The sequence below is a fragment of the Hirundo rustica genome, chromosome 10 (assembly GCF_015227805.2).
Source record: "Hirundo rustica isolate bHirRus1 chromosome 10, bHirRus1.pri.v3, whole genome shotgun sequence".
In the NCBI taxonomy this organism is placed as follows: domain Eukaryota; kingdom Metazoa; phylum Chordata; class Aves; order Passeriformes; family Hirundinidae; genus Hirundo; species Hirundo rustica.
The window spans coordinates 2,756,002-2,776,963 of NC_053459.1; the positions used below are offsets into that span (position 1 = coordinate 2,756,002).

A 20,962-nucleotide genomic window follows, 5' to 3' on the forward strand; every position below is an offset into this window, starting at 1 on the left:
TACAAACCACTAAGTGTCTTTATCATCTCATAATGTTATTGAAAAGCTTTTTAAAGAACCAAATCCTCATCCCACCTCTAGTCAGGCAGAAGGCACGGCAGACAAATAGAGGATTTACGTCTTACTGATAAACTTCCATATGTGTTTTATATCTCAAGAGAGATTTATTGAAATATTTTGAAAGTAATGGACTAGAAATCCTTTCTCTATGAAAAATGCCCAAGTACAATTTAAATCATGAAGAAATACTACTGAAAATCATCATTGGGGTCTGTGATGTCAAACAGGATCCTTCTATCTCTACAGTAAATCTCTCTCACTGAAACTCCCACGACACTCATAACCCCAAGGATGCACAGTGCCTGCAAATGCAAAGGAGCAAAGAAAGGCAGTTCTGTAAACAACAGGGGCAAGAAAACAAAGCCCTACTCACAGCCCCAGCCAGGATCCATATGTTTGGGGAGGCGAGTGTGGAAGCACCCAGGGAACTGTCAAAGGTTCAGAGACTGTTAAGCACCAGTGCTATTGGGTGGAGGAGCCAGCTCAGTGTGGAACTGCTCAATTTCAGTTGAGAGAAGGCTGCAGGAATATGGCTTGGAATTTGCTCTTCTCTGTTAAAGCTAAGCAGGCCAAGGACAGGGAGTGTCCCTGCTGATCCAGAACACAGGTGACACAAGTGGTTCTGTGAAGGGAAGAGGCTCTGGATGAGTGTCATTAACGCTGTCTGTGCAGGAAGGGCAGTCAGATAACCCAGGGATGTGTGTGTGATTGGAGGAGTCATGGAAGAGATTGTGATCTAATGCAGAGTTCATTATCTGCCCTGCATATAAAGGCTGCAAGAACACTAATCAGGCACATAAATGTGTGTGGTGGGAAGTGGCTGGAGAGTGGCCAACAATACAGAGGGTGCTGCTGCCCACATCTCACTGTCCCACTTCCCAAGCTGTGCCTGATCTCAGCTCCACCTCGCTCCACCCATCCAGTTGTATGGAACTGTGTGTACACATAAGAACTGTGTTACTTTTTACTGGTGATCCTCAGTAGTTTTTCACTGTAAGCATTTTATGTCTTGATGCCAAAGGGGCTCCATACCATTCATAAAGAGAGGAGATGTGGTGCTCCTTTTATACATTTTTGGTGTAGGAATATAAGCGAGCTTTCGGACCCCAGTTCTCAGCACAGTTCAGGGCTTTGTGGTGGTGCAGGGGGACAGTGCACCACCAGGACATAGGACAGGAGCTGTGGCGCTGCTGGTGACTTGATGACAGCAATGCAAACCAGGCTCTCCATCTTCAAAACTAAACACTGACCTCCCTCTTTATTCTGGCAGTCTTTCTGTCCTTCAATAAACACATATGTTGCTGTGTGTTATTTGGTTTCATATTGTATTTTATTTTTATATTGGATTTTAGAATTACTTGTCCTGTACCCCCCTGTTCTCCTGGAAACTGTTATATCCCGAGGTTTGTCCCTGCCCTTTTCCCTGCCCATCCTCCTACACTCCGCCCAGTCCCCTCCTGCGGGCCCTGTCTGTCATTTGGCTGTTCCACCCAGCTTCTGGAGGGTTTGGGTAAAGGACATTGAATGATAGGGCAAGGGCCGAGAAGATCCCTCCCTTTATGCTTCCCATAGGTTCCCTTGAATGTCCCTCCAACCCTGTTCCACACCCACCTTATCTCTCATTGGGTGTTGCCTTGTCCCCTCCTTTAGCCCGTCCCCTGCAGATAAGCCAGGCCATGAGGCTGGGCGGTGGGCTTGATTCGTGCAGTGGACAGGGCGGGGGTGTGGACAGGGCAGAGGTGTGAACAGGACCTAACAAAGACTGAATAAAATCCTTGGTTTCGCCCCCAGATCACTTCCTTTGCCACCAATGGGGTCTTGCTCTCTTGTGCTAAGGGAAAGGTTCTCGACCAGCTCCAGGGTTTTTAGGACCCAGAGAAGCTCTTTTTTCTGCTGCTTGTCTCGAGCTAGCCTGGGTGAAAATGGAGCCAGGAAGCTCTGTGAGAGACAAGTGACACACATACAACATAATGCCCATTTCTAAGATGCACCAATGATAAAAGACATACTAGAACCCTTCAACAGCCTGTCCCTTGGCTAAGCAGGAGGAAAACTGGATATGAGATGATTTTGACAGATGGAAATCTCGTTCCATGGGTAAAACTCTGGCCCAAGCCTCTATCTCTGCTGCTGCAAAGCCACAGACACTTAAACCTGGTCTTGGCCCCAGCAGTTTCTCCAGGAGCACACACAGCACCCCTGGCAGCACCATGGTAGGACCCTAAAGTGACAGCTCCTCACTGAGTGCACCAAGACCATTCCCACACCCTTACTCCAGCTTACAATGCTCTCCCATCCACAGCAGTTAAAGAACCAAGACTGGAGCCACAACCTGAGACAGACCAACAGTGTCACTTTTCCTTTTGCTTTGCACAGCAAAACCAAGGCATGTAGTTCCCACCAACCTCTTGGGTGTTTCTCCAGGGAAGTAGAGGAGCAGGGCAGACCCTGCCAATGGGCTGCTCTGGTTGGGTGCACCAGGATTCATCCTGCATCCAGCAGGATGTGATGGTGGGCAGGGGGATCCCACTGAAGGATCCCTTCTCAGAGTGAGTCTGTGATTCCTCCTGCCATGTTGAGTGCCATTTAAGCTGTCCCTTCACTGCTCAGTATTTTCCTCTGTTTTGCTTGGTCTTGGCTTGCTCTTTCTTTAGGGGTGGGAGTGGGAGAAAGGAAGAACAGGGAGGTGTTGTTGGTGTTTTTCTTTCATGTTTCTAGTGGAGTGAAAATGTGTAGAATCATAAAATGAGGAGACTGAAAATTACTTCTTGCCCCACACAGCCGAATCTCTCAAATGTGTGCCATGTTTGAGCCTGTTGCTTGTTTACCTGTCCTTGCTGTCCTGAATGCTCATTCCTTCACCTTGCATGGCCATGACTTTTGCCTGCAGACCTGGCATGCCCCTGGACAGGACTTCTATCCTGGTTTTTGTCATTCGCTCTGTTATGGATTGAGCTCCTGTGGTTTTCCTGAGACACAACCTCATAACCATCATCTGTGTGCAAAAGCTGGGGATGGGCTGGCAAGTGATTCAAGCATAGGGCACCAAGCATGGAGCTGCCCAATCAAAGATTCCATCAGTCTCTCTGGAGATACTACCAGCATGTAGCCAAACTCAGAGAGAAGGCAAGAAGAAAAAAAATAAATCTATTTAATTACTATAGTAATTACAACTAGAAAACACCTTTCTGATTAATCTGGAAACTTGCATCAGGGTATTGCAAACATGGTCCTGGTCAGTTTTAGAAGTACTAACCATAAATACAGCAAGTGCTGAAACCACTTTGTCAGAAACCTGGTGACCACATAAAGAGAGCTGCTGTACTGAAGGGGTGTCAACCACTCGAGCTCAGCCTCAAAAAGCTCTCTTGCCTCTGGGCAGGGGGATCTGCTCGGGGTATGTTGATCCTAATTTGATCCTTCCTGGCTTAAATCGCAAATTAACCATATACAACCAGCACGAAGGTTTTCCTGCTCGGGGCTGTTCTGCAGAGCCTTCCACCAGAGGGCAGCTGTGAAAAGGAATGTGATGGGCTTGCCTGGCTCAGGATGAGACAGCAGCTAATTTGATGCTAATTATTATGCTTGTAACTTCCTCCCTAACCAGATGCAATCCCCTTCAGCCATTTCCAATGCCATTATGCTTAGGGAATGCTTCCCACAATAAAAGCAAAGGCAGTGTTCTTTCCCAATTGCCCCAAGATCCAGTCTCAGATGTAATCTGAGCTAGACACAGTACAATTAGTTATTTGTGTTCCTGAATTAGCAAAAGACTAAGCTTTAAAAATCCAATAATGCCTCTGAATGATGTGTTTGCAATCAATTTATCCCTGAGTTCCATTAATTGCAGATCTGGTACACTTTGTGCAGTCTAAGGTGAGAAGAGCAGAGGACTCAGCAACCTTTTACTCAGCACAGCATCTCCTCTCTTTATGAATTATGTGGACGCACTTTGGAGCCGCTTCTAGATATAAAAAGCCTATGGTGAAACACTAGTGTAGGATCACAAGTAAAAATAACAGCTGCTTCCTGGTGTAGTCATACATGAAGAATATAGGAAATGGAGCAAAACTACTTGTGCTAAGTACTTTTTTTGCCTTTCCTTGAGATGAAAGAGCTACTCAGCTACGAGACTCGGCACCCATCTGCACTACCCTATCCCACACCCCCTGTGGCCCTGATGTGTGCTTTTGCTGTTACATGGTACAGATAATCACTGAAGACTGAAACAAAAGATTCAGTGTTTTTCAAACAGAGACAAGTAGCAGCTCTGACCACCCCCTAATGACTAATCTCAGTCTAATTGTGGTTTTGTTGGTTTTTTTTTTTTTTTTTTTTTTTTTTTTTTTTTTTTTTTTTACTTTCTCTTTTGCAGTTTCTTTCATTTAGTGTCCCTTTTATTTATACTGTTACTTTCTGTGGCGAGAGATATTTGCTCCTCCATCTCATGTTGAGGCTGAATTCTGCTAAAGTCAATGAGATCTCTACTGCACTAATAGCAGTTCTTACTGTGGAAGTGAATTGGACTTCAGAGAAGCTGGAACCTGATGATGCTGGCAATTGAAGTATTATTTCAATGTTTTCATGTCTCATATTGTAAATGAGAAGGGACACCACTGTATTCATCTGTCACAAAAGTAACAAAAACCTCTTTGTTATGACAAATTCCTCTCCCTCCAGAGACACCATTCATGTTAAACCTGAATGTTTGTTATTGCCAAAGTTTTAATGAAGACGTTGCATTGAACTGAGAGGTGGGTATGTACTGCCAAGGCTGAAGACATTCTGCCACTTGTTGCCTTCTTTGTAGGTTTTGACTGGGAGCTTGGCATTTACATACCCCTGATGCCTCTTAGTTTGTGTGACCAGTGTCTGATGATCATGACAAACACAGGAGACAATTGGCAGGAACATCATCTCCAGATGACAATATATTGGAGACAGATGGATTTGGAAAGAGTGGGGGGATAGGAACCTAAAAGGAAGACCAGCTAACCTCAAAGGCATTGCAGAAGAGGTGAGGAACTGAGTTCCTGTCAGTTTGCCAAACCGAGAAACCTCAGAAGATTCTTTCCTCCTAGAAATCCATAGTGGTACCCAATGAAGCCATCGTTTCTGCAGTGGCTAGCTGCTGGCAGGGGAGCATGGGCTGTGCAATTCCCCACCAGCCTGCCCTCAGTTCTCCATGGACACCGGGCTCTTTTGGTGCCTAACACAGTTGCTTGCTCCCTCTTCTTTGTAACCCAAATAATAAGCAATAATAACAACAATAATAATTTGTAACAATAATAAACTCAAGTCATAAATGAGCTTTGTCCATTCCTGTGTTGAGTGAAGCATGGAACTTGTGAAAATCCATTTATGTTCTATAGTTACAGACTCTATTCAAATACATAGTGTCACACAAGTTACCTTCATTCTGGTGATTATTAATGTTTGAGAGCCTCATTTTACAACCAGAGTGATGTTCCTTTAACCCTATTTTCTAGGAATAGTTTTCAGTTAAATTAAGACAGCTTTTTTTCCCCTCCATGGGCAGGTGGACTGAAAGCAACTGTTTGGATGACTCCTTGTTTTCAAAAGGTCAAATTGACTTTTAAAAATTTCTCCCTGTATCTCTGCACAGGAGTGCCAAAGAGGTGCTGTAAGAAGGACTGCTGGAGAAACAGGAGAGAGTACTTCTGAGAAGACACAGTGCCACACTGAGGTGAGAGCCACTTCCGTTGGAGTTGGGACTTCATGGTGTATTGTATTTCATTTCATTCATGGTATGTTCAGAAGAGCTCTTTGCAGGGACTGTAGTCATCAGTGTTCTATCAATTTAAAGCAAATTTTGGCTTCTTTATGTGGAGATATTTGAGCATCACAAGAAAATGTTTAGAAAAAGCTATTTCAACCTGGTCCACACCAGCCTTAAAAGCTGCGAGCTGTCTTAAAAGAAATTTTGGAATACCATTAAGTAGAAAGCTAATTTTATAGCATAATTTTTCTATCAAGCTCTGAAAATACCAAATATACAAATGTAAGTTCACTCACTCCTCGTACGTATTATGATGTTGAATTATTATAGGTTTTTAATTATATGACAGTACAATAAATTTTATGTACAATGTAACAAAAGTTAATTTATTGATTCATCTGAAGACAACACAACCTAAAGGTGTTCAGCCCTTCCTAGGATTGTCTCCCACATCAGTACAAAAACTACAGCTCAAAAGCTCAAAGCAGCAGTGGATTTTTTTTTTTTTTTTTTTTTTTAATGTATATGAGCTATGGTGAATTAGCTTTTGTTTGCCTCTGTCTAACTATGAGATTCCAGAACTGACTCATATTAAATTGAATTTTAAATTCATATTAAATTGAATTGGATGTGTCAGTGTCTCAAACCTTCTACCTGGAGCCCTGTTTGATGCTAGTTTTACTAGTTCATTTCATTAACTTTCGTGGCACTATGTAGCCCTGTTTTATGAAGGCTCATAATGCTCCCAGAGCACTCACACCTTTCTGTGTAATTTGTGTGCCTCCACTGTCATAGGATGTAGATGCCTTCCATTCTTTGTGTTCGCTGTTCCATTATAGCGATTCAGGGAGGCACAATCATCCTTGGGGAAAACTTGAAGGGAGGTGCAATATCTATGATACAGCTTGTCTCTACTCTGTCTTTTCACATAATTGTTCCATTTAAAATCTTGGTCCAGTTCTTCCATTTTGCGTCTTCTCTGCTTCTTATTTACTACATCTCTGTTCTTCTCAAAGCCATGAAGTACCTCAGTTTCCATATGCGTATCTTTCCTGCTTTCTCTAATTTGGCTTTTGTCTCTGCTGCCAAAAGTGTGGTGTATAAACTGGAGCAAAGTTTCCGAGGTATAAAGGATACTTACAGGAACATCTTATGCATTGTTCTTATTTGAAAGAAAGGAACTTTACAGCACACAAAATGAATGTGGTGATGCAAGTGGGGCCATAAAAGCGTCTGGCCAGGGAAGTTCCTTTCTGCCATGTTCCCTTCCTGCCCATGGAGGAGTTCACACTCTCTGTAGCTAAAACTGACTCCTCTTAAAAGGGAATTTGCTCTGTCTGGGGAGGAGAAGGAGGTGGAAGGGCTGTACCTGCACTTGTGTACAGTTCTCACTGGGAGTCTTGCAGGGAGACTTAAGTTGAGAAGTCCATTTTAGAACACAACTAAAAATGAAAAAAATAAGCCTATTTGCTGAATTATGGCTAGGATTAAGAGGCAGGCTTGCCAGCCAGTGCTGCTGGTGGTCTCTTGGCCTGCTTATGGCCTTTCCTAGTGTAATAAATACAATAGACCAAATTCAAGAAATCAAAATTTAGAATTTTATTTTGAGACAAAATAACAGTCTCCGATAGCCACAATTAAAAGGACAGCGTTGAACCCCGGGGTTTCGGCACTGGGTGAACACGGTAACACACTCTGTCAGTCTGTCACCCCCCAAGTTCACATTTTTGGTCTGAGGCAGTCGATTTTTATACACTGGTTCGCTGAGGAAAAATTGGGACTCTAAGACTCCCCCTTCTGAGGTAGCTTCATTAGATATTCATGGTCGGGTTCTGGTGGAGTTGAATGGATTTGTGCCGGAGAACAATGTCTTGATTGCTCTGTCCGGATACAGTGTAGAGATGTTAATGTCGGGCAGGGAGGGATAAGATATCGATCTGATGAAATCATTCGGTTCTCCGGGTTCTCCATCTCCCTTTTCCATTGTTTTTGTTCTCTTCTAACGATTCCTGGCAGAAGTTTTCTCGTGTCCCTTTTCGTGTAATTCTTGGCATAGTTTTCTCATGTCCCTCCCGTGCAATCTCTAGCAAAAGAATTCCTTGTGTCCCCCTTCGTGCTGTTTCAGTCCCAGTTAACCCGTTGTATACTCGATTAGAAATAAAACTTACATCTTACAGAGAATGAATTACATATTATAACATTTAACATGAATTAACTTTAGGACATATATCACACTAGCAAGCACCAATTCAAAGTTATTAATATGCAGTCTCTTCATTTGAGTGACATTTAAACAGCAATTTTCTCTGTCAGTTTAATACATGTGAATACTCTCCTAAGCTCAGGAATTTTGTGGCACAGATGCATAAATGTATCCCCGTTCCTGTGTTCTCCTCAGAAGAACCAGAACATCAGACAACACCCAGGACATACTTACTTACCTTTGAAAAGGCAGAATGGGAAAACTGGTTTCAAAGAGTTCCTGTCTGAGAGACTACCACTCTTCAAACATCCTGGATTTTAAATGTTTCTGCTGCTCTCTGGGAAAATAAGTAGTAAAACAAGCTAGTGTGGACATGAAACTAGTTACAGAAGTGAGTTGCCTACATACAAACAGACTTAAAAGTGTGGGGGTTTTTCACATAATGAAGTAAATTTTGTTTGCTTTTAACACAAGAGTTGATGATCCTTTCCTGTTGGAAAGGTGTAGCAAGTGTTTGGGAAGGTGAGGGCCTCAGTGTTCCAGTAACTGAGCAGCTTCAGCTCACTTCCTCTACCTGATCCACAAGGTGCTGATTTACAAGCAAGTTCAGATCTTGCAAACAGCGTTGAGGATCCCTTGAGCTCAAAAGGAATACTCACGTTTCTGACATGTCAAGAGTGGAGAAGAACACTGTTTCTGGTCAAAGCTGCACATCATATTTAAAACCTAAACATTTTATGAGTCCTGGTCCCTGTTTGAAAATAGGAGTCCTAAAAGAAAACTGTGAAATGACAGCTGAGATCACCAGCCACTTCAGAGAGATTTAAGAGCCTCTCTCTAGTGGTCCTGTTTCAAAATTTTGGATTAGGCTTACAGTCTTTACAGATCCTCTCTCCACAAAATGAAATTAGTTATTGATTCAAACCCACCGCGGGCCTTTGCTGTTTACCCAAGTTAAGGCTCATTGGAAACATTGTTTCATTTATGTTTTGGGCTCCCTAAGCAAGCAAATTTTCCTGGAGTAACGCGGATTATCAGTGGAATTTATAGGAAAATTCATGTCTCCTGAAATCATATCTCGTATCCTTTTCACTGATTTGCAGGAAATGGAAGGAAAGGGCTTCAGAAATAACTCAGAGATGAGCCACATAGGCTTATGTGGTAGAGAAAAGGTTGTGGAGAAATTTAGATTGTTTTTCTGTTGGGGAGGATGAAGCCAGAAAGCCCTATAAATATGATTGCTTAGATTCTGAGAATGTGAAACCTGTAAGTGAGAGAGAATTGAAAGTAAGTTTTGATGTTTGAGATGTCCTAGCTACTGGATGTCTGGGAAAACAGTGATGTGACCAGCTGAAGGTCACCTGCAGCCAGACCCAGAGGTCAAATGGAATGTTCTGTCTCACCCCAATGTATGGTTCATCCCACACCTGTAACCCTCCCCTGAAGTATCAGGTATCTGTAACCCCATTGGCACAAGTCCTGTTCCAGCCCACCTTGAAGCCCCCTGATAAGGGGTCCCAAGGGGGCTGGACGCTCTCTTTGCCTGGCACCCTTCCCCGAGCACTTTCCTCTCTGGGAATTTCCTCTCCCTTCCCCCACCTCCCCAGGCCTTGCCACGAGCTGCAGCCTGGCAGCTCAGAGCAAGGCCTAACATCCCTTACAATAAACCTCATCTTCTAAAACCCAGCTTCAGAGATCTCTCTTCTACATTCATCCACACCATCCTGGAGTCCACAGCAGAGAAGTTATTTCTACATTTTTCAATCCTCCTTTTTCTAGCTGTTGTTCAAGTGGATGTTACCTACAAAACCTGTGATCCTTGGGAGCAGAAACACAAATGCTGTTACTTAAAATAAGAATTGCATGGAGTTTAAATGGAACCAAACCAGTCTTGTTTGTACCAAACCAGTGTAGTTTGAACTACTAGTAGGAGAATAATAATTCATATAAGGAGCTGTGCTGCAGCTGCTGACTTGAAAATGACCAAGGTATAAATATGCGTAATACAGACAACATTAATGTTGCCTTCATTAGAAGTTGCTTACTTGGAGATAGCATCTAAGTGGAGATACTGTTTCTTGAAGATTTAAAAAAAAAAGAGCAGATTTATGCAAGGAAAAAGTTGTCCAAAGCTAAAGTGATTTACCTGAGGAAGCATCCCAGCATTATGTGTTTGGAAGCTATTTAGTTTAAAGAAACAGAAGAGATATTTTTCTGTGTGGATGCAGTCAATTAGAAAACCAGAAATTCATTTTCCAGTTTGAACTGGAAGTATCTAGAATTCATTTAATCCTGAATGGCTTAGATCAAATATATGAAAGCCTTTATTTTCTAGTACACAGTGTTTCATCACAATAGTTGGGAGAGGAGTATTAAGTATTATTATTTTAATAGTGTTTTCAAGACATGAAGCAACCTACTACATTCCTGGTCTGTCAACACTGTCCTAGGAAGTGGGAACTAAAGTGAAGTTCTATTTGTAGGAAAGATTGTTGGGGTGGGATTTTCCTAGAAACCAGCACATCACTCAGATGAGAAAAAAATAGTAATAAAATATTGTTAGCATCAATTTGCAGCAAAGGCAAGATGGCAGATGGAGAACACAGCAAAAAGGAAGTTGGCTGCTTTCCACAACACTCTACAGCTTTCACTGTCCTGGGGCTGTGCAACTGGTTTTCTGTGCATGGAGCAGATGGGATACAACAGGCTTAGTCTTGTTTTTCTTGATGTTATGACTCACCTGAGCTTTTAGTACCTGTGATTTGGAGACCGTGGTTAAGCAGTAAAGACTGAGAAGACATAAGGAGTGAGACTCTCTCTAAGTCAGTGGACAGTCCAGCATGGTCTGGTCCATAGCTGAGTCCACAGCTGAGAGAAAAACAGCTTTTCTAATTCAATGTATTCCACGTGGCTGTTTTCCTGGAACCATTTTCAGTCTGTATCACACTTTGTAGGGAAGAGCTGGTTTTGTGGTGAGCCAAAGGGAGCATCTGGCAGGCTATGAAACTGGTAGCTAACCCTTAATGACTCAGAAGAAAGCTTTGTGTCCTGCCTTGACTTACAGCTAAATCATAGACAATCAAGCTGGTTCTCAGCCCAATTACTAGTGCCAGGCACACACAAACAACCTAAAGCTTGGGGTGCAGTGACATCTTCCCAGTTGGAAACATTTACATTCCTTGCCTGAACTGCACTTTCTGGGACAGCATTCTCCCTTAACCTGATCTGCCCTGCTTTTACTGCTGGTTGGAAAGAGATTTTTGCAGGTTACTTCTGCAAGGCAGACTTGGTACAGTGGACAGGAGAAGTGATGATCAAAGCAGGTTTGGTGCTGACAGATGAACGTGTACAAGCTTGAGCTTGCAAGCAGTTAGAACTGCCTTGGTGCATAGGCAAAGGCAAACCAAAAATATTCTCATTGTCTTATACACATACTGGGAAAAATTTGGCCTATTATAACATGTAAATATGTTTTAAACTATCCTTCATGGCTGATACTTTTTTTTTTTTTTTTAAACTTATGCCTTGAGCTCTCAGAGGGATCTAAAATATTCAATAGCAGTGTTTCCAAAAGTAAAACATGATAAATCTTCTATATTTGGCTCATTTTAGAACATAGATTTTCCAGATTTTCAGCTTGTTTTTGTAAGGAAAAAAGGGGTCTATCTAGCCAGAGAGCCTTATCCTCCATGTTTTTTACCAGCATTGGTGTCTGGGTTCTCTGGTTTGTGCAGACAAAATAGCCTGGCAAATGTGAGTTCATTCAAGTAAATAATGCTCTGCATCTCTGACTTTCTCAATTTCTGAGATCATCCCAATCAAGTTTTCCTCTCTGGAGGTATGGTAATTATTTTAGTTTTATCTCACTGTCAACTTCTTACAGATTTTCCATTTCTTGTTATGGAAGGTTGCTATGAAAATGTTTCATAATGACAATGCAATTATTGTAGCTGCTTTGGGAAACCAAAACCTGAAGGGTTTTGTAGGTTGAAAAAGGCAATTAGTTTTTTAGATTTATGGTTTAAAACCTTTCCCTTGGTTACTCCTGTGCTTTTCAAGTACAAGGACTCTGTTCTTGGAAAAGTTAAGACACTGTAAATGAAATTCTATCGTGCATGAGTCTCAGTGAGAACAATTAGTTGGTAATCTTTGCAAATTACTGGGCTGGTTTTTCTCCTCTGCTATGCTGAAATCCACCGCTATTGTAGAACTGCTTATCTCAAAGAACAGAAATGGTTATGATATCACTTTTCAATTGCCCCTCACAGTTTGTTGGGACATCCTGCCATTTGGGCTCTTCTGGACAGGTTGTTCAGCGTGTTGAGAGCACAGCATAACAGTTGGCATAAATTGTATCTTACCCTGCCTTGTCATTGAAGAGTGAGCAAATAGTTGGAATTTCACAGCACCCAGAAGAAAGAATGAATGTGTCTGGCCTTCTGGATGTAGTAATTGTCTCGGGTCAAGGTGATAAGGAAAGCTTTAGAAGCTTTCAGGAGTTGGGGGAGAGGTTAAAGTTTGAATAGCCAGGTTTGTAGCCATATATATGAGTGAACATGGATCTCTGGCAACTGCAGATGCCTTGGGCAAGACTTTATCCTGCCCTTAAAGTCAGTGTGACAAGCCTGGGTATTTGGCCTCTTGGTAAGTCACTTGACCCATGGCATATGTAAAAAGTTACTGTCCAAAATACCTCAGATGCACGAGTCTGAAAGGTATTAGCATCAATTGACATAGGTCATGAGCTCTTATGGTCACCCCGACTGTTTCTTTTCACAAGTGTGACAATACTTTATCAAACTGAAAATAATAAAACTGTCCCAGAGAGGGAACGGAGGAAGAGTGAAATTCCTGGTGGGATTGAAGATTAGCAGCATTACATGGTTACGATTAATCTCTTTCCATTGTACACGTATGAGGCTTGTTAACACTGAGTGCACGTGGACTTTGGTAATCTCCAACCGCATCACTCCAGTGGATGCACAAATGCTTTAGGGGACAGCAGGCAGAAAGTCAGCAACAGAGATCCACCTCCAGTAGCAGTTATTTTCCCCACCAAGAAATACATTGCAAGTGTGTGGTACTGCTCAGTGGCTAAGGGTGAATTCTTTGCTATTAATGTAATAGATATCAGCTGCAGCATCAGTACACATGTGGTTAATCCTTGGAACACATATTAAATATATGATGATGACTTAGAAGAGCTCAAAAATAAAAAAGCATGATGTTTTGGAGCCTGAGACAGAGATCCCAACACATGGTGTGGTGCAGTATCAGTTCTGCACCTGTATCTGCAACTTTTCAGCATAATCCATTCTCAGGGCTTTGTTTTTGTTTCACAAATTCATTAACTTCATCTTGAATGCAGAACTGAAGAACTGATGGCTACAGGAGCAAGTGAGGCTGGCATTCTGTGAGCTTCCCCCTCCCTTCTTGCCACACTCTGCAGGTCCAGCCTGCAGCAGCCCCTGACATCCCAGCTGTCGCCTGCCTGCCTTAGACATTTGCACTGAACAGGGTGCATTACTGTTCTGTGATGTGACCTACTGAGGGTTACCTGACTGTTCTGATGCCTGACCAGTTCAGAATTCTAAGATGCTCCAGTTAGTGTGGGTTTGGGAGCTTTGGACACCTGCCCATGGAGGTGCTGCATTTTACCATTTGTAGTGTGGCTCAATTACCAGGTCTTGGCTTGCATAACAACTGGGAGTAAGTTTCTGGAAGGAATTTATACTAGAACTATTTGTCTTCAATTCTTACCAAACCCCGTGCCATGCTAGTAAAGAAATGCATATTTCTTGTTTTAATCTGCCACTTTCTCACCTGTGTTGGACTGTTTGTGTCTGGGGAATTTACAGGATAAGAGCTATTGGTAGAGGCTGAGGAACACCTAGGTTTTGCAGTGATGGGTAAGTGCCAATGCCAGCCAAGGAGTATGCAGCCAAGAGCTGGGGTGTGCCCAGTTCTTAGACATCCAGCTTGTTCTGTGGAAGGGTGGAAACATGTATTGCTTGGTTTCTCTGAACAAACTGCTGAATTCTCTTTATAAAACTGATTACAAGGCAGAGTTTTAAAGGTATTTGTGAAAAAAACCTACCCACTCAAAAGACCTAAATTCATCATGAAGAAATAAAAATCAGAAAAGCCAGGATACCATCTGGATGACATAATTCTGCAGGAAGAACATATGCAAGAGGGCAGACACAGTGAATGAATATTGACGTTAGTCTAGGAAATGTATACTGTGATTTCTTTGAAGATTGGTGCCATATCAACAAAGCAGGAAGCAGGAAAGCGAGTTGCTCATCAATCTCTGTTAAAGGAATACAGAGCACTGTTGTTTCTTATGCCTGCATTCACAACACTTTGTGCTTACAGGCTCAAAGCCTTGACATGTGTTTATATTTTCACTGTAAAGTGTAGCAATAGATGACAATAATGTCATATTTGTCTGGCTATACAATCTATTCTGTGTTGTGTAGCTATTGTTTATGTATACATGATCTAATTACTTGTGCTAGAAGTGAAAGCATACTTCTGTATGTAAGTGTTGGCACCTTGGTTGGAAATATGCTGGTTAATAAGAACAGCATTTATATGTTAATCAAAGGAATAATTGTACCAAAAGAACAATTCAGTTTTTTTCTCAGTTTTGAAGTGGTTCTTGACCGAAGAACTGACCCCATCTTGGGTAACTAACCTTGTGGTGTCACCCACCCAGCAAGAAAGCTCTGGACTTTCTCACCCTGCACTGATCAGCTGTGGGATCTCATCAGAGAGGCAGCAGTCTGTGGGAATGTCTCTGTTGTGTGTGCACTTTCTACCCCTGGAATGGTTTCTGAAGTGCTTTTCCTACAGACAAACCTCTCCATAAGTACTCTGAGTCTACCTCTCTTATAAAACTTTATGGATTAGAAATCTATGTGTTATGAGCCTTTGAAATAATAACGTTGTCCTAACCAGAATATATCACTTAATAATAATAATAATAATAAATTGTCTAATTCCCTGTCTTATTGAATATCCCTAAATGGTTTTTTTTTTGATCAATTTCAGAACAGTCCAGCCCTCAAAACAGGACAAAGACTCTGATCTGAGAGCAATCTTTTAGCAGCCTTGATATTGGCTGTCTTGGTTTTCAGCCTCCCATCAGACTGATAACACCTACTGCTGGTTTATGTCTCTTTGTGCCCATGTACCTGATGCCTTGACATTCGACACTGCAGCGTTATCACTTCTGCTGTGTGTTATCACTTCTGCTGTGTGTTATCTCTTCCACCTCTCACCTCCCTGAGGGTGCCAGCACTTCCTCTGTACCTGGGGGGATGCAAAGACACAAAAATGGATTTTATGTCCAGTGTAGGGTAGATTGGGGTCATGGCCGGGATTGTTATTTGTATGACAGCAGTACTTCCATCCAGGCAGGGAAGGTTTTGATGGCACACTTGAATCTGATGTAACAGTTATAACTCTGAGACAGTTTCATGAGTTCCTGAATAACTCTGAGAATAAAAATACTGGAACTCTGCTTCATTATGCCCTGTCATTTTCATCACCTTCATGTGACAAACACCTCTCTGCCATTCACCTGGCTGGGAGATTCTGGAGAATAGTGTGTGGAGAAGACACTCAGGATGCTTCTTACTAGCTGACTACCAGCAGAACTTCTCTCCAGGCATAGGAAAAAAATCACAGAAACCTACTTCTACCCTGCTTTTAGCTCTCCATCTGTTTGACTTGCTCAGAGGGTATTTAGGGCAGAATTATAGTTTGGGATCTCAGTACTTTTACTCTGGACTTCCTCTGAACTCAGTCAATTCTTCTAGAAAATCTCTTTGGAATTCATTTCACTGGTTTTGTTAGGGTCAAAGGCAACTTTTGACCAGTGGCTCATTTTAGCTCTTTCCTGCAAGGGATTTTTAAATATATATGAATAAGATATTTTCTAAACCCATAATAAGAGCTCCCCATTGGACTACACTAAGAAGCATCTAACTCTGTGTTACCTATGCCTCCAGTTTAGAAAAGAACTTCAGAGATCCAACCAGCTCTGAATTAACCTTGCAAGATTCCTAGCAAGGCTCCTGGGTCTCACAGGCTGGGCTCAGTCTTGAGTGGAAGTATCTAACTGGGGAAAAACTACCTTCATCTGCCTGATGCCCCTGTGGGTAGGGGCCTGAGGAGGCAGAGAGAGCAGTGAGAGTCCTCCTTATGGCAGCACCAAAAACTTCCCATACGGTGACAGAACAAATTCCAGTCAGGCTTTGATCCATGACTTTTGCTGCTAAGATTTCCTTTATCATTTTTCTTCAGAAGCTTATAATTCAAACCCACTCTTAAAATGTCCTGTCATATAGAGCACTGTATGAGGAGTTCTAAGTTAGTAGCTGCTGTCCATAAGAAATGGGATTTTGTTGGGCAATGGTGGCTAGAGTTGGTGTCCAGGGATTTCTGTTTTAGCAGCACAAATGTTCATCCAGCTGAGAGCTGAGGCTGTGGTAAAACAGAGAAACAGCTGTCTCAGCTCTCAAAAGCTCAGTGCCCCATTATAAGCCCAGAGTCTCTTACCTTCTATGAAGACAGAAAATTTAAATGCTTTGATTACAGGAGGGAAATTCAGAAGGATTTGAAGAGTCCTTGAACCAACGTGTTAGGCTGCATCAAGAGGTGTTTTTTTATGATAATGGTAATCAAATGAACTGCCTGAGGGAAAATAAGCAATTACAGTGGAGATGAAAGCGTCTGCCATGATCCTTCAGAAATCAGAATACCTGTTTGGTCACTTAAATCATCGTGTGAAGACGCTTAGTGATGGCTGCTTGCAGCATGTCCCTTCTGCCCAGGTCAGGGTGACAGCTTAAAGTTTTCACTCTTGGAGCTTTTGATTTCAGATTGCAGTATTTCAAAACCTGAGAGTCCATGGATATAAATTAATGTTCCACTGGGCCATTTGTAATGCCTTATTTAATAGAGTGTGGTTATGTCCTTACTGACATGAAAACAATAGGCTTTGTCTTCCAAGGGAAAGGCAACACTGAGCAAAATTGTTGTTTCTTGAAGGAATCTCACAGGGGAAACGGTGCTCTGACAAGAGGCAAGAAGGCAGGCCCAGTCTCCATCCTCACTTCAAGCTCTGCACTATGCACACAAGTCTTGTCACATTTGACCTTTGCAGACATAAAGCTGGAATGACTTCAACATGTTTTCCAACATTTAGTTAGTTTGGAATCCAGCCTGACACAACCTACATCATACCCAACCATGTCAAACTAAGTGAATGGTACATGAGGGAATCAAACAGTTGAAATGAGGGAAGAAAAGCCTTCCACTAGTGCAGTAGTGGAGTTTCAGTGTCACTGGTTTGCCCTCAGAGAACCTAGTCTCAGTGTTCTGCAAGGTTTAGACGAGTATTTCTACTTCAGGCGCTCCATGGTGCTGCTCTGCTGAAGGCGGTGTCACTTTAAATAGTAACTTTCGGCTGTGGTGGCAAAAAAAGCAAAAAGGATATTTTGTTCTGAGTCAATGATAGTTTTCAGCTGCTGTTCTTTATAAAGCAGAAAAGGCATGTGGATTTAGATAGTGTATCAGTAAGGAAAACGTCAACAGTAGTTGGCCTTGGGCATTTGAGGATTAACAGCTCTGTGCCTGTTCCAAAGAGAATCAGTCCTCACTGACCACATGAAACCTCAGAATTATACACAGAAAAAACAATTGCCACAGTTTTGCAAGTAAAGTTCATGATGAGTGATAAACTCCTCGCTCTGAAAATGGACTTCATAGTAGTGAACTTCAGATTGTTTGCTTTTAACAGGACGTCATTAATTTTGGGCATCAGAAAGCTTTTTATAGATTTAAAAATCAAAGTTACTGTCAAGGACTTCATTAGATGTAGGATTAAGGGGGAAAGAAGATCTTTTAGGTATTTGCACATGTTGTAACCCAGATTAAATAAGGTTGCAGGTTCTCTCTAGTGTTTTGAGATTAGAGAGATGCACTATGTGTTGCACTGTGTGTGTAGTCATAGTACACAGTGGGTTTGACATGGGCCAGCTGCCAGCTGCCCACACTGTCACCCTTTATCTCCCCATCCTCAACAGGACAGACCAGACAGTCAGATGAAAAAACTCATGGCTTGAGATGAAAACACTTAACAATTACCATTGTGGGCAAAACAGAGTCAACTTTTGGGGAAATGGTGAGATATGGTGAAAAACAAAGTGGAAACTCCTTCTCCCACCTCTCCCTTGTACCCCTAAGGCTGATGTTCCCTCCTTCACTCCCGGCTTCTCCACCCTTCCCCTGACTGGCCTGAGGGAACTGGGATTGGGGTTTGTGTCCAGCACAGAGCAGCCCCTTCCCCTCTCAGAGACCCCACCACAATCCAATACTAGGGCACCTGCTCCAGCCAGTGTTTTTCAGGGCTGTAAAAGGACTTAGGTAGCTCAACAGTGAGCTGCTAAAACACAGAATCACAGAGGTCTGATTACTAGAAGCTTATTGTGGTTTTCCTGGAGTTTTGACCAGCAGAGTCCCAATTGCCTTCAAGGAATTGCAGATTAAAGGAACGCTGTGCAATTTGCACATCCTGTGTGGTGAATTGAATCAGCCCAAGAAATGTACCAGTCTGAGGGAATGGTCCCAGCTGATTTACAGAAGGAACCTTATTTCTAGCCCATGAACAAGTAAAATATATAAGAATAGGGTGAAGATGGGTAGCTGAGCTTCAATTTCAGAAAAGATAACCGATGGAATGGGGGATCAAGTCCTTTGGGCAGTGGCCTGCTTTCACATGTTGTTTGTAAGAGACATTTCTGTGTAAATTAGAAATACTCATAGATAAAAACCAGGCAGCAAAAACCTGCCTTTCGACATACACAGATTCTTATTAAAAACCCCTAGTTCAAATGTAAATAAAGCTTTATTTTCCTTTTCATTTGTGAAAAATAAATGCCAAGGCACCACAGTGCGGGACTTTACTCAGTGGGCATTTCCTTCTGCTCAGAGTCTGATGTCAGGGCTTGGGCAAAGAATGTTTCACCTGAACCTTGTGAGCACAACCTGTTGAGTCAATACCAGGAGAGGCATGCAGGAAATAGAAGTGTGCCTGCCACCTCTTGAATGAGAAGGTTTTAAAAGAGCGAGAGTAATTTTAGAATAAATCATAAAAAGTAGTCTTTCAAAATTATTTAAACTTTAATATTAGCAAACCAAAGCATTGAAAAATCATGAGCCAGGCCCATTTTCCTCGAAAGGGAATTTTTGAAAACTAACATTGGATTATTAGTTGTTTTGAGACTTTTTAGAATTTTTTTCTGAAGTTTTCCTTCCATAATTTGGGCCAAAAATTTCCTTTAAAAGATTGCTGTGGGTCTATAAAATGTCAATACACATGCCTATATTTTAGAGCTAAGATTTAGGGTAAAACATTTCTTTTGTCCATCAAATTGTAAGAGTTGACAGGACCAAACTTCACTGAAGCAGCATCGTCATTTGGCATATCAAACCACGGATGATGTTGCATTTGTGCATTGTGCTGCAACTTATAAATTATTGCCCTGGTTTCTAACAAGTTAGGTGTGCCCTTCTGTGTCACTCTGTGTGCTTAACTCATGCTGTCCCCACAATGGCAGAAAAATTGTGCATGTGGCCAATTATGGCTTACTGCTCTAAAATATTCGATTTTTGCATGAAAAAAATCTGATTTACGTGTACTACCCAAACGTCAATATTCCTGTGTGCGATGGACTAACCAGAAAAGTGTCTGCTGGGGGCTACAGAGGGGTTTGCAGCACAGCAAACCCAAAGCAAAACCTAAAGCAAAGCCAAAGTGGGGCTGTGCTTAGGGGGGTGACGGCCCAGAGATCCTGCATTGCACAGGGCATGCCAAAGAGCGAATTGAACCTCAGAGCTGGTGTTAGCTGTGGACAAGGGCAGGAATATCAGCCTCACTGGGGGACAGCATCCTCCTCCCACCTTACTGTGCTGGGGGCACTGCACGTTTCTCTGCTTCTCTTCCCTGTGCCAGCAGCGTGGAGCATCAGAAGCTCCTCTGGAACTACTCCTTAAAGCACCTCTTCCTGGTAGAAGGGTTTTGGTAGCTCACCTATAGGCCATAGCTAGATTTAAAAATAAGTGAAAGCCTGCAGCGTCAGGCTGTGCCTGAGAGTTGCTGTAGTGCAGAATGACCCCTCTCTGAGAACTTGCTTGCACTCTGGAGTTGTCTTTAATTCTAAGTGCACCATGTGAGGAGACTTTGCCTAACTCTCAGTCCTGGCCACTAAATCTCAATAGATTCTTTGCTACGTGACATAAGTTGCATCTCTGTGTTGCTGAATGTTACTGAAGCACAAGTAAATTTTAAGGGACTTTAATGTTAAGCAAGAAAAAAAAAAAGATGAAAGTGAAATTACATTTACTTTTCTGCACTTCAAAAGACTTGTTCTGCAATTATTTTCCTCACCTTTAAAGATAGCAACTGGAAAGCTCCCAGTATGGAAGCCTTTGCTTTTAAATGCTGCAGCCAGCATAATACTCACTGGGTGAACTTGGAGTTGGCAAAAGCAAAAGCTGGGGGGGGATGTACGGGAACATGTGCTGTCCTTTGTAGTTCCAGTTCTTTTAGAAGCACTCACAAATAGCTTTAGTTTCTTTAGCAAATACAATGGCATCATTCTGGGCATGCCTAGTGGAAGTGTTCTGGGGCTAGTAAACTGTGAACAAACCTGTTTGCATTGCTGCACTGCACAGCGCAGCACAGATAAGCCCTAATTGTTATGCAACTCCTTAGCATAAGCTCCTGGCATGGCTCATATGCTTCCCTTGTACTAAGACTGTCCAAAATAGCAACAAGAAAGCGAGTAACTAAAGACACAGCAGGAGTGTAGGAATTCACCCAGGCCTTGGATGTTCTAAAGATTGAACGATTCTTCATTTCAAACCCTCCAAAATGCTAAGCATAA

The 20,962-nt window shown here is 42.3% G+C and overlaps 1 protein-coding gene across 1 annotated transcript in view; it reads left to right on the forward strand.

Annotated features, from left to right (window-relative positions):
* ARHGEF4 (Rho guanine nucleotide exchange factor 4) overlaps positions 1-20,962 on the forward strand; it is a 217,267-nt gene that overhangs the window by 24,870 nt on the left and 171,435 nt on the right. Inside the window, exon 2 of the mRNA XM_040074006.2 lies at positions 5,687-5,767. Coding sequence (XP_039929940.1) covers positions 5,687-5,767 — 81 coding nt within the window. The remainder of the gene's footprint in view (positions 1-5,686; positions 5,768-20,962) is intronic.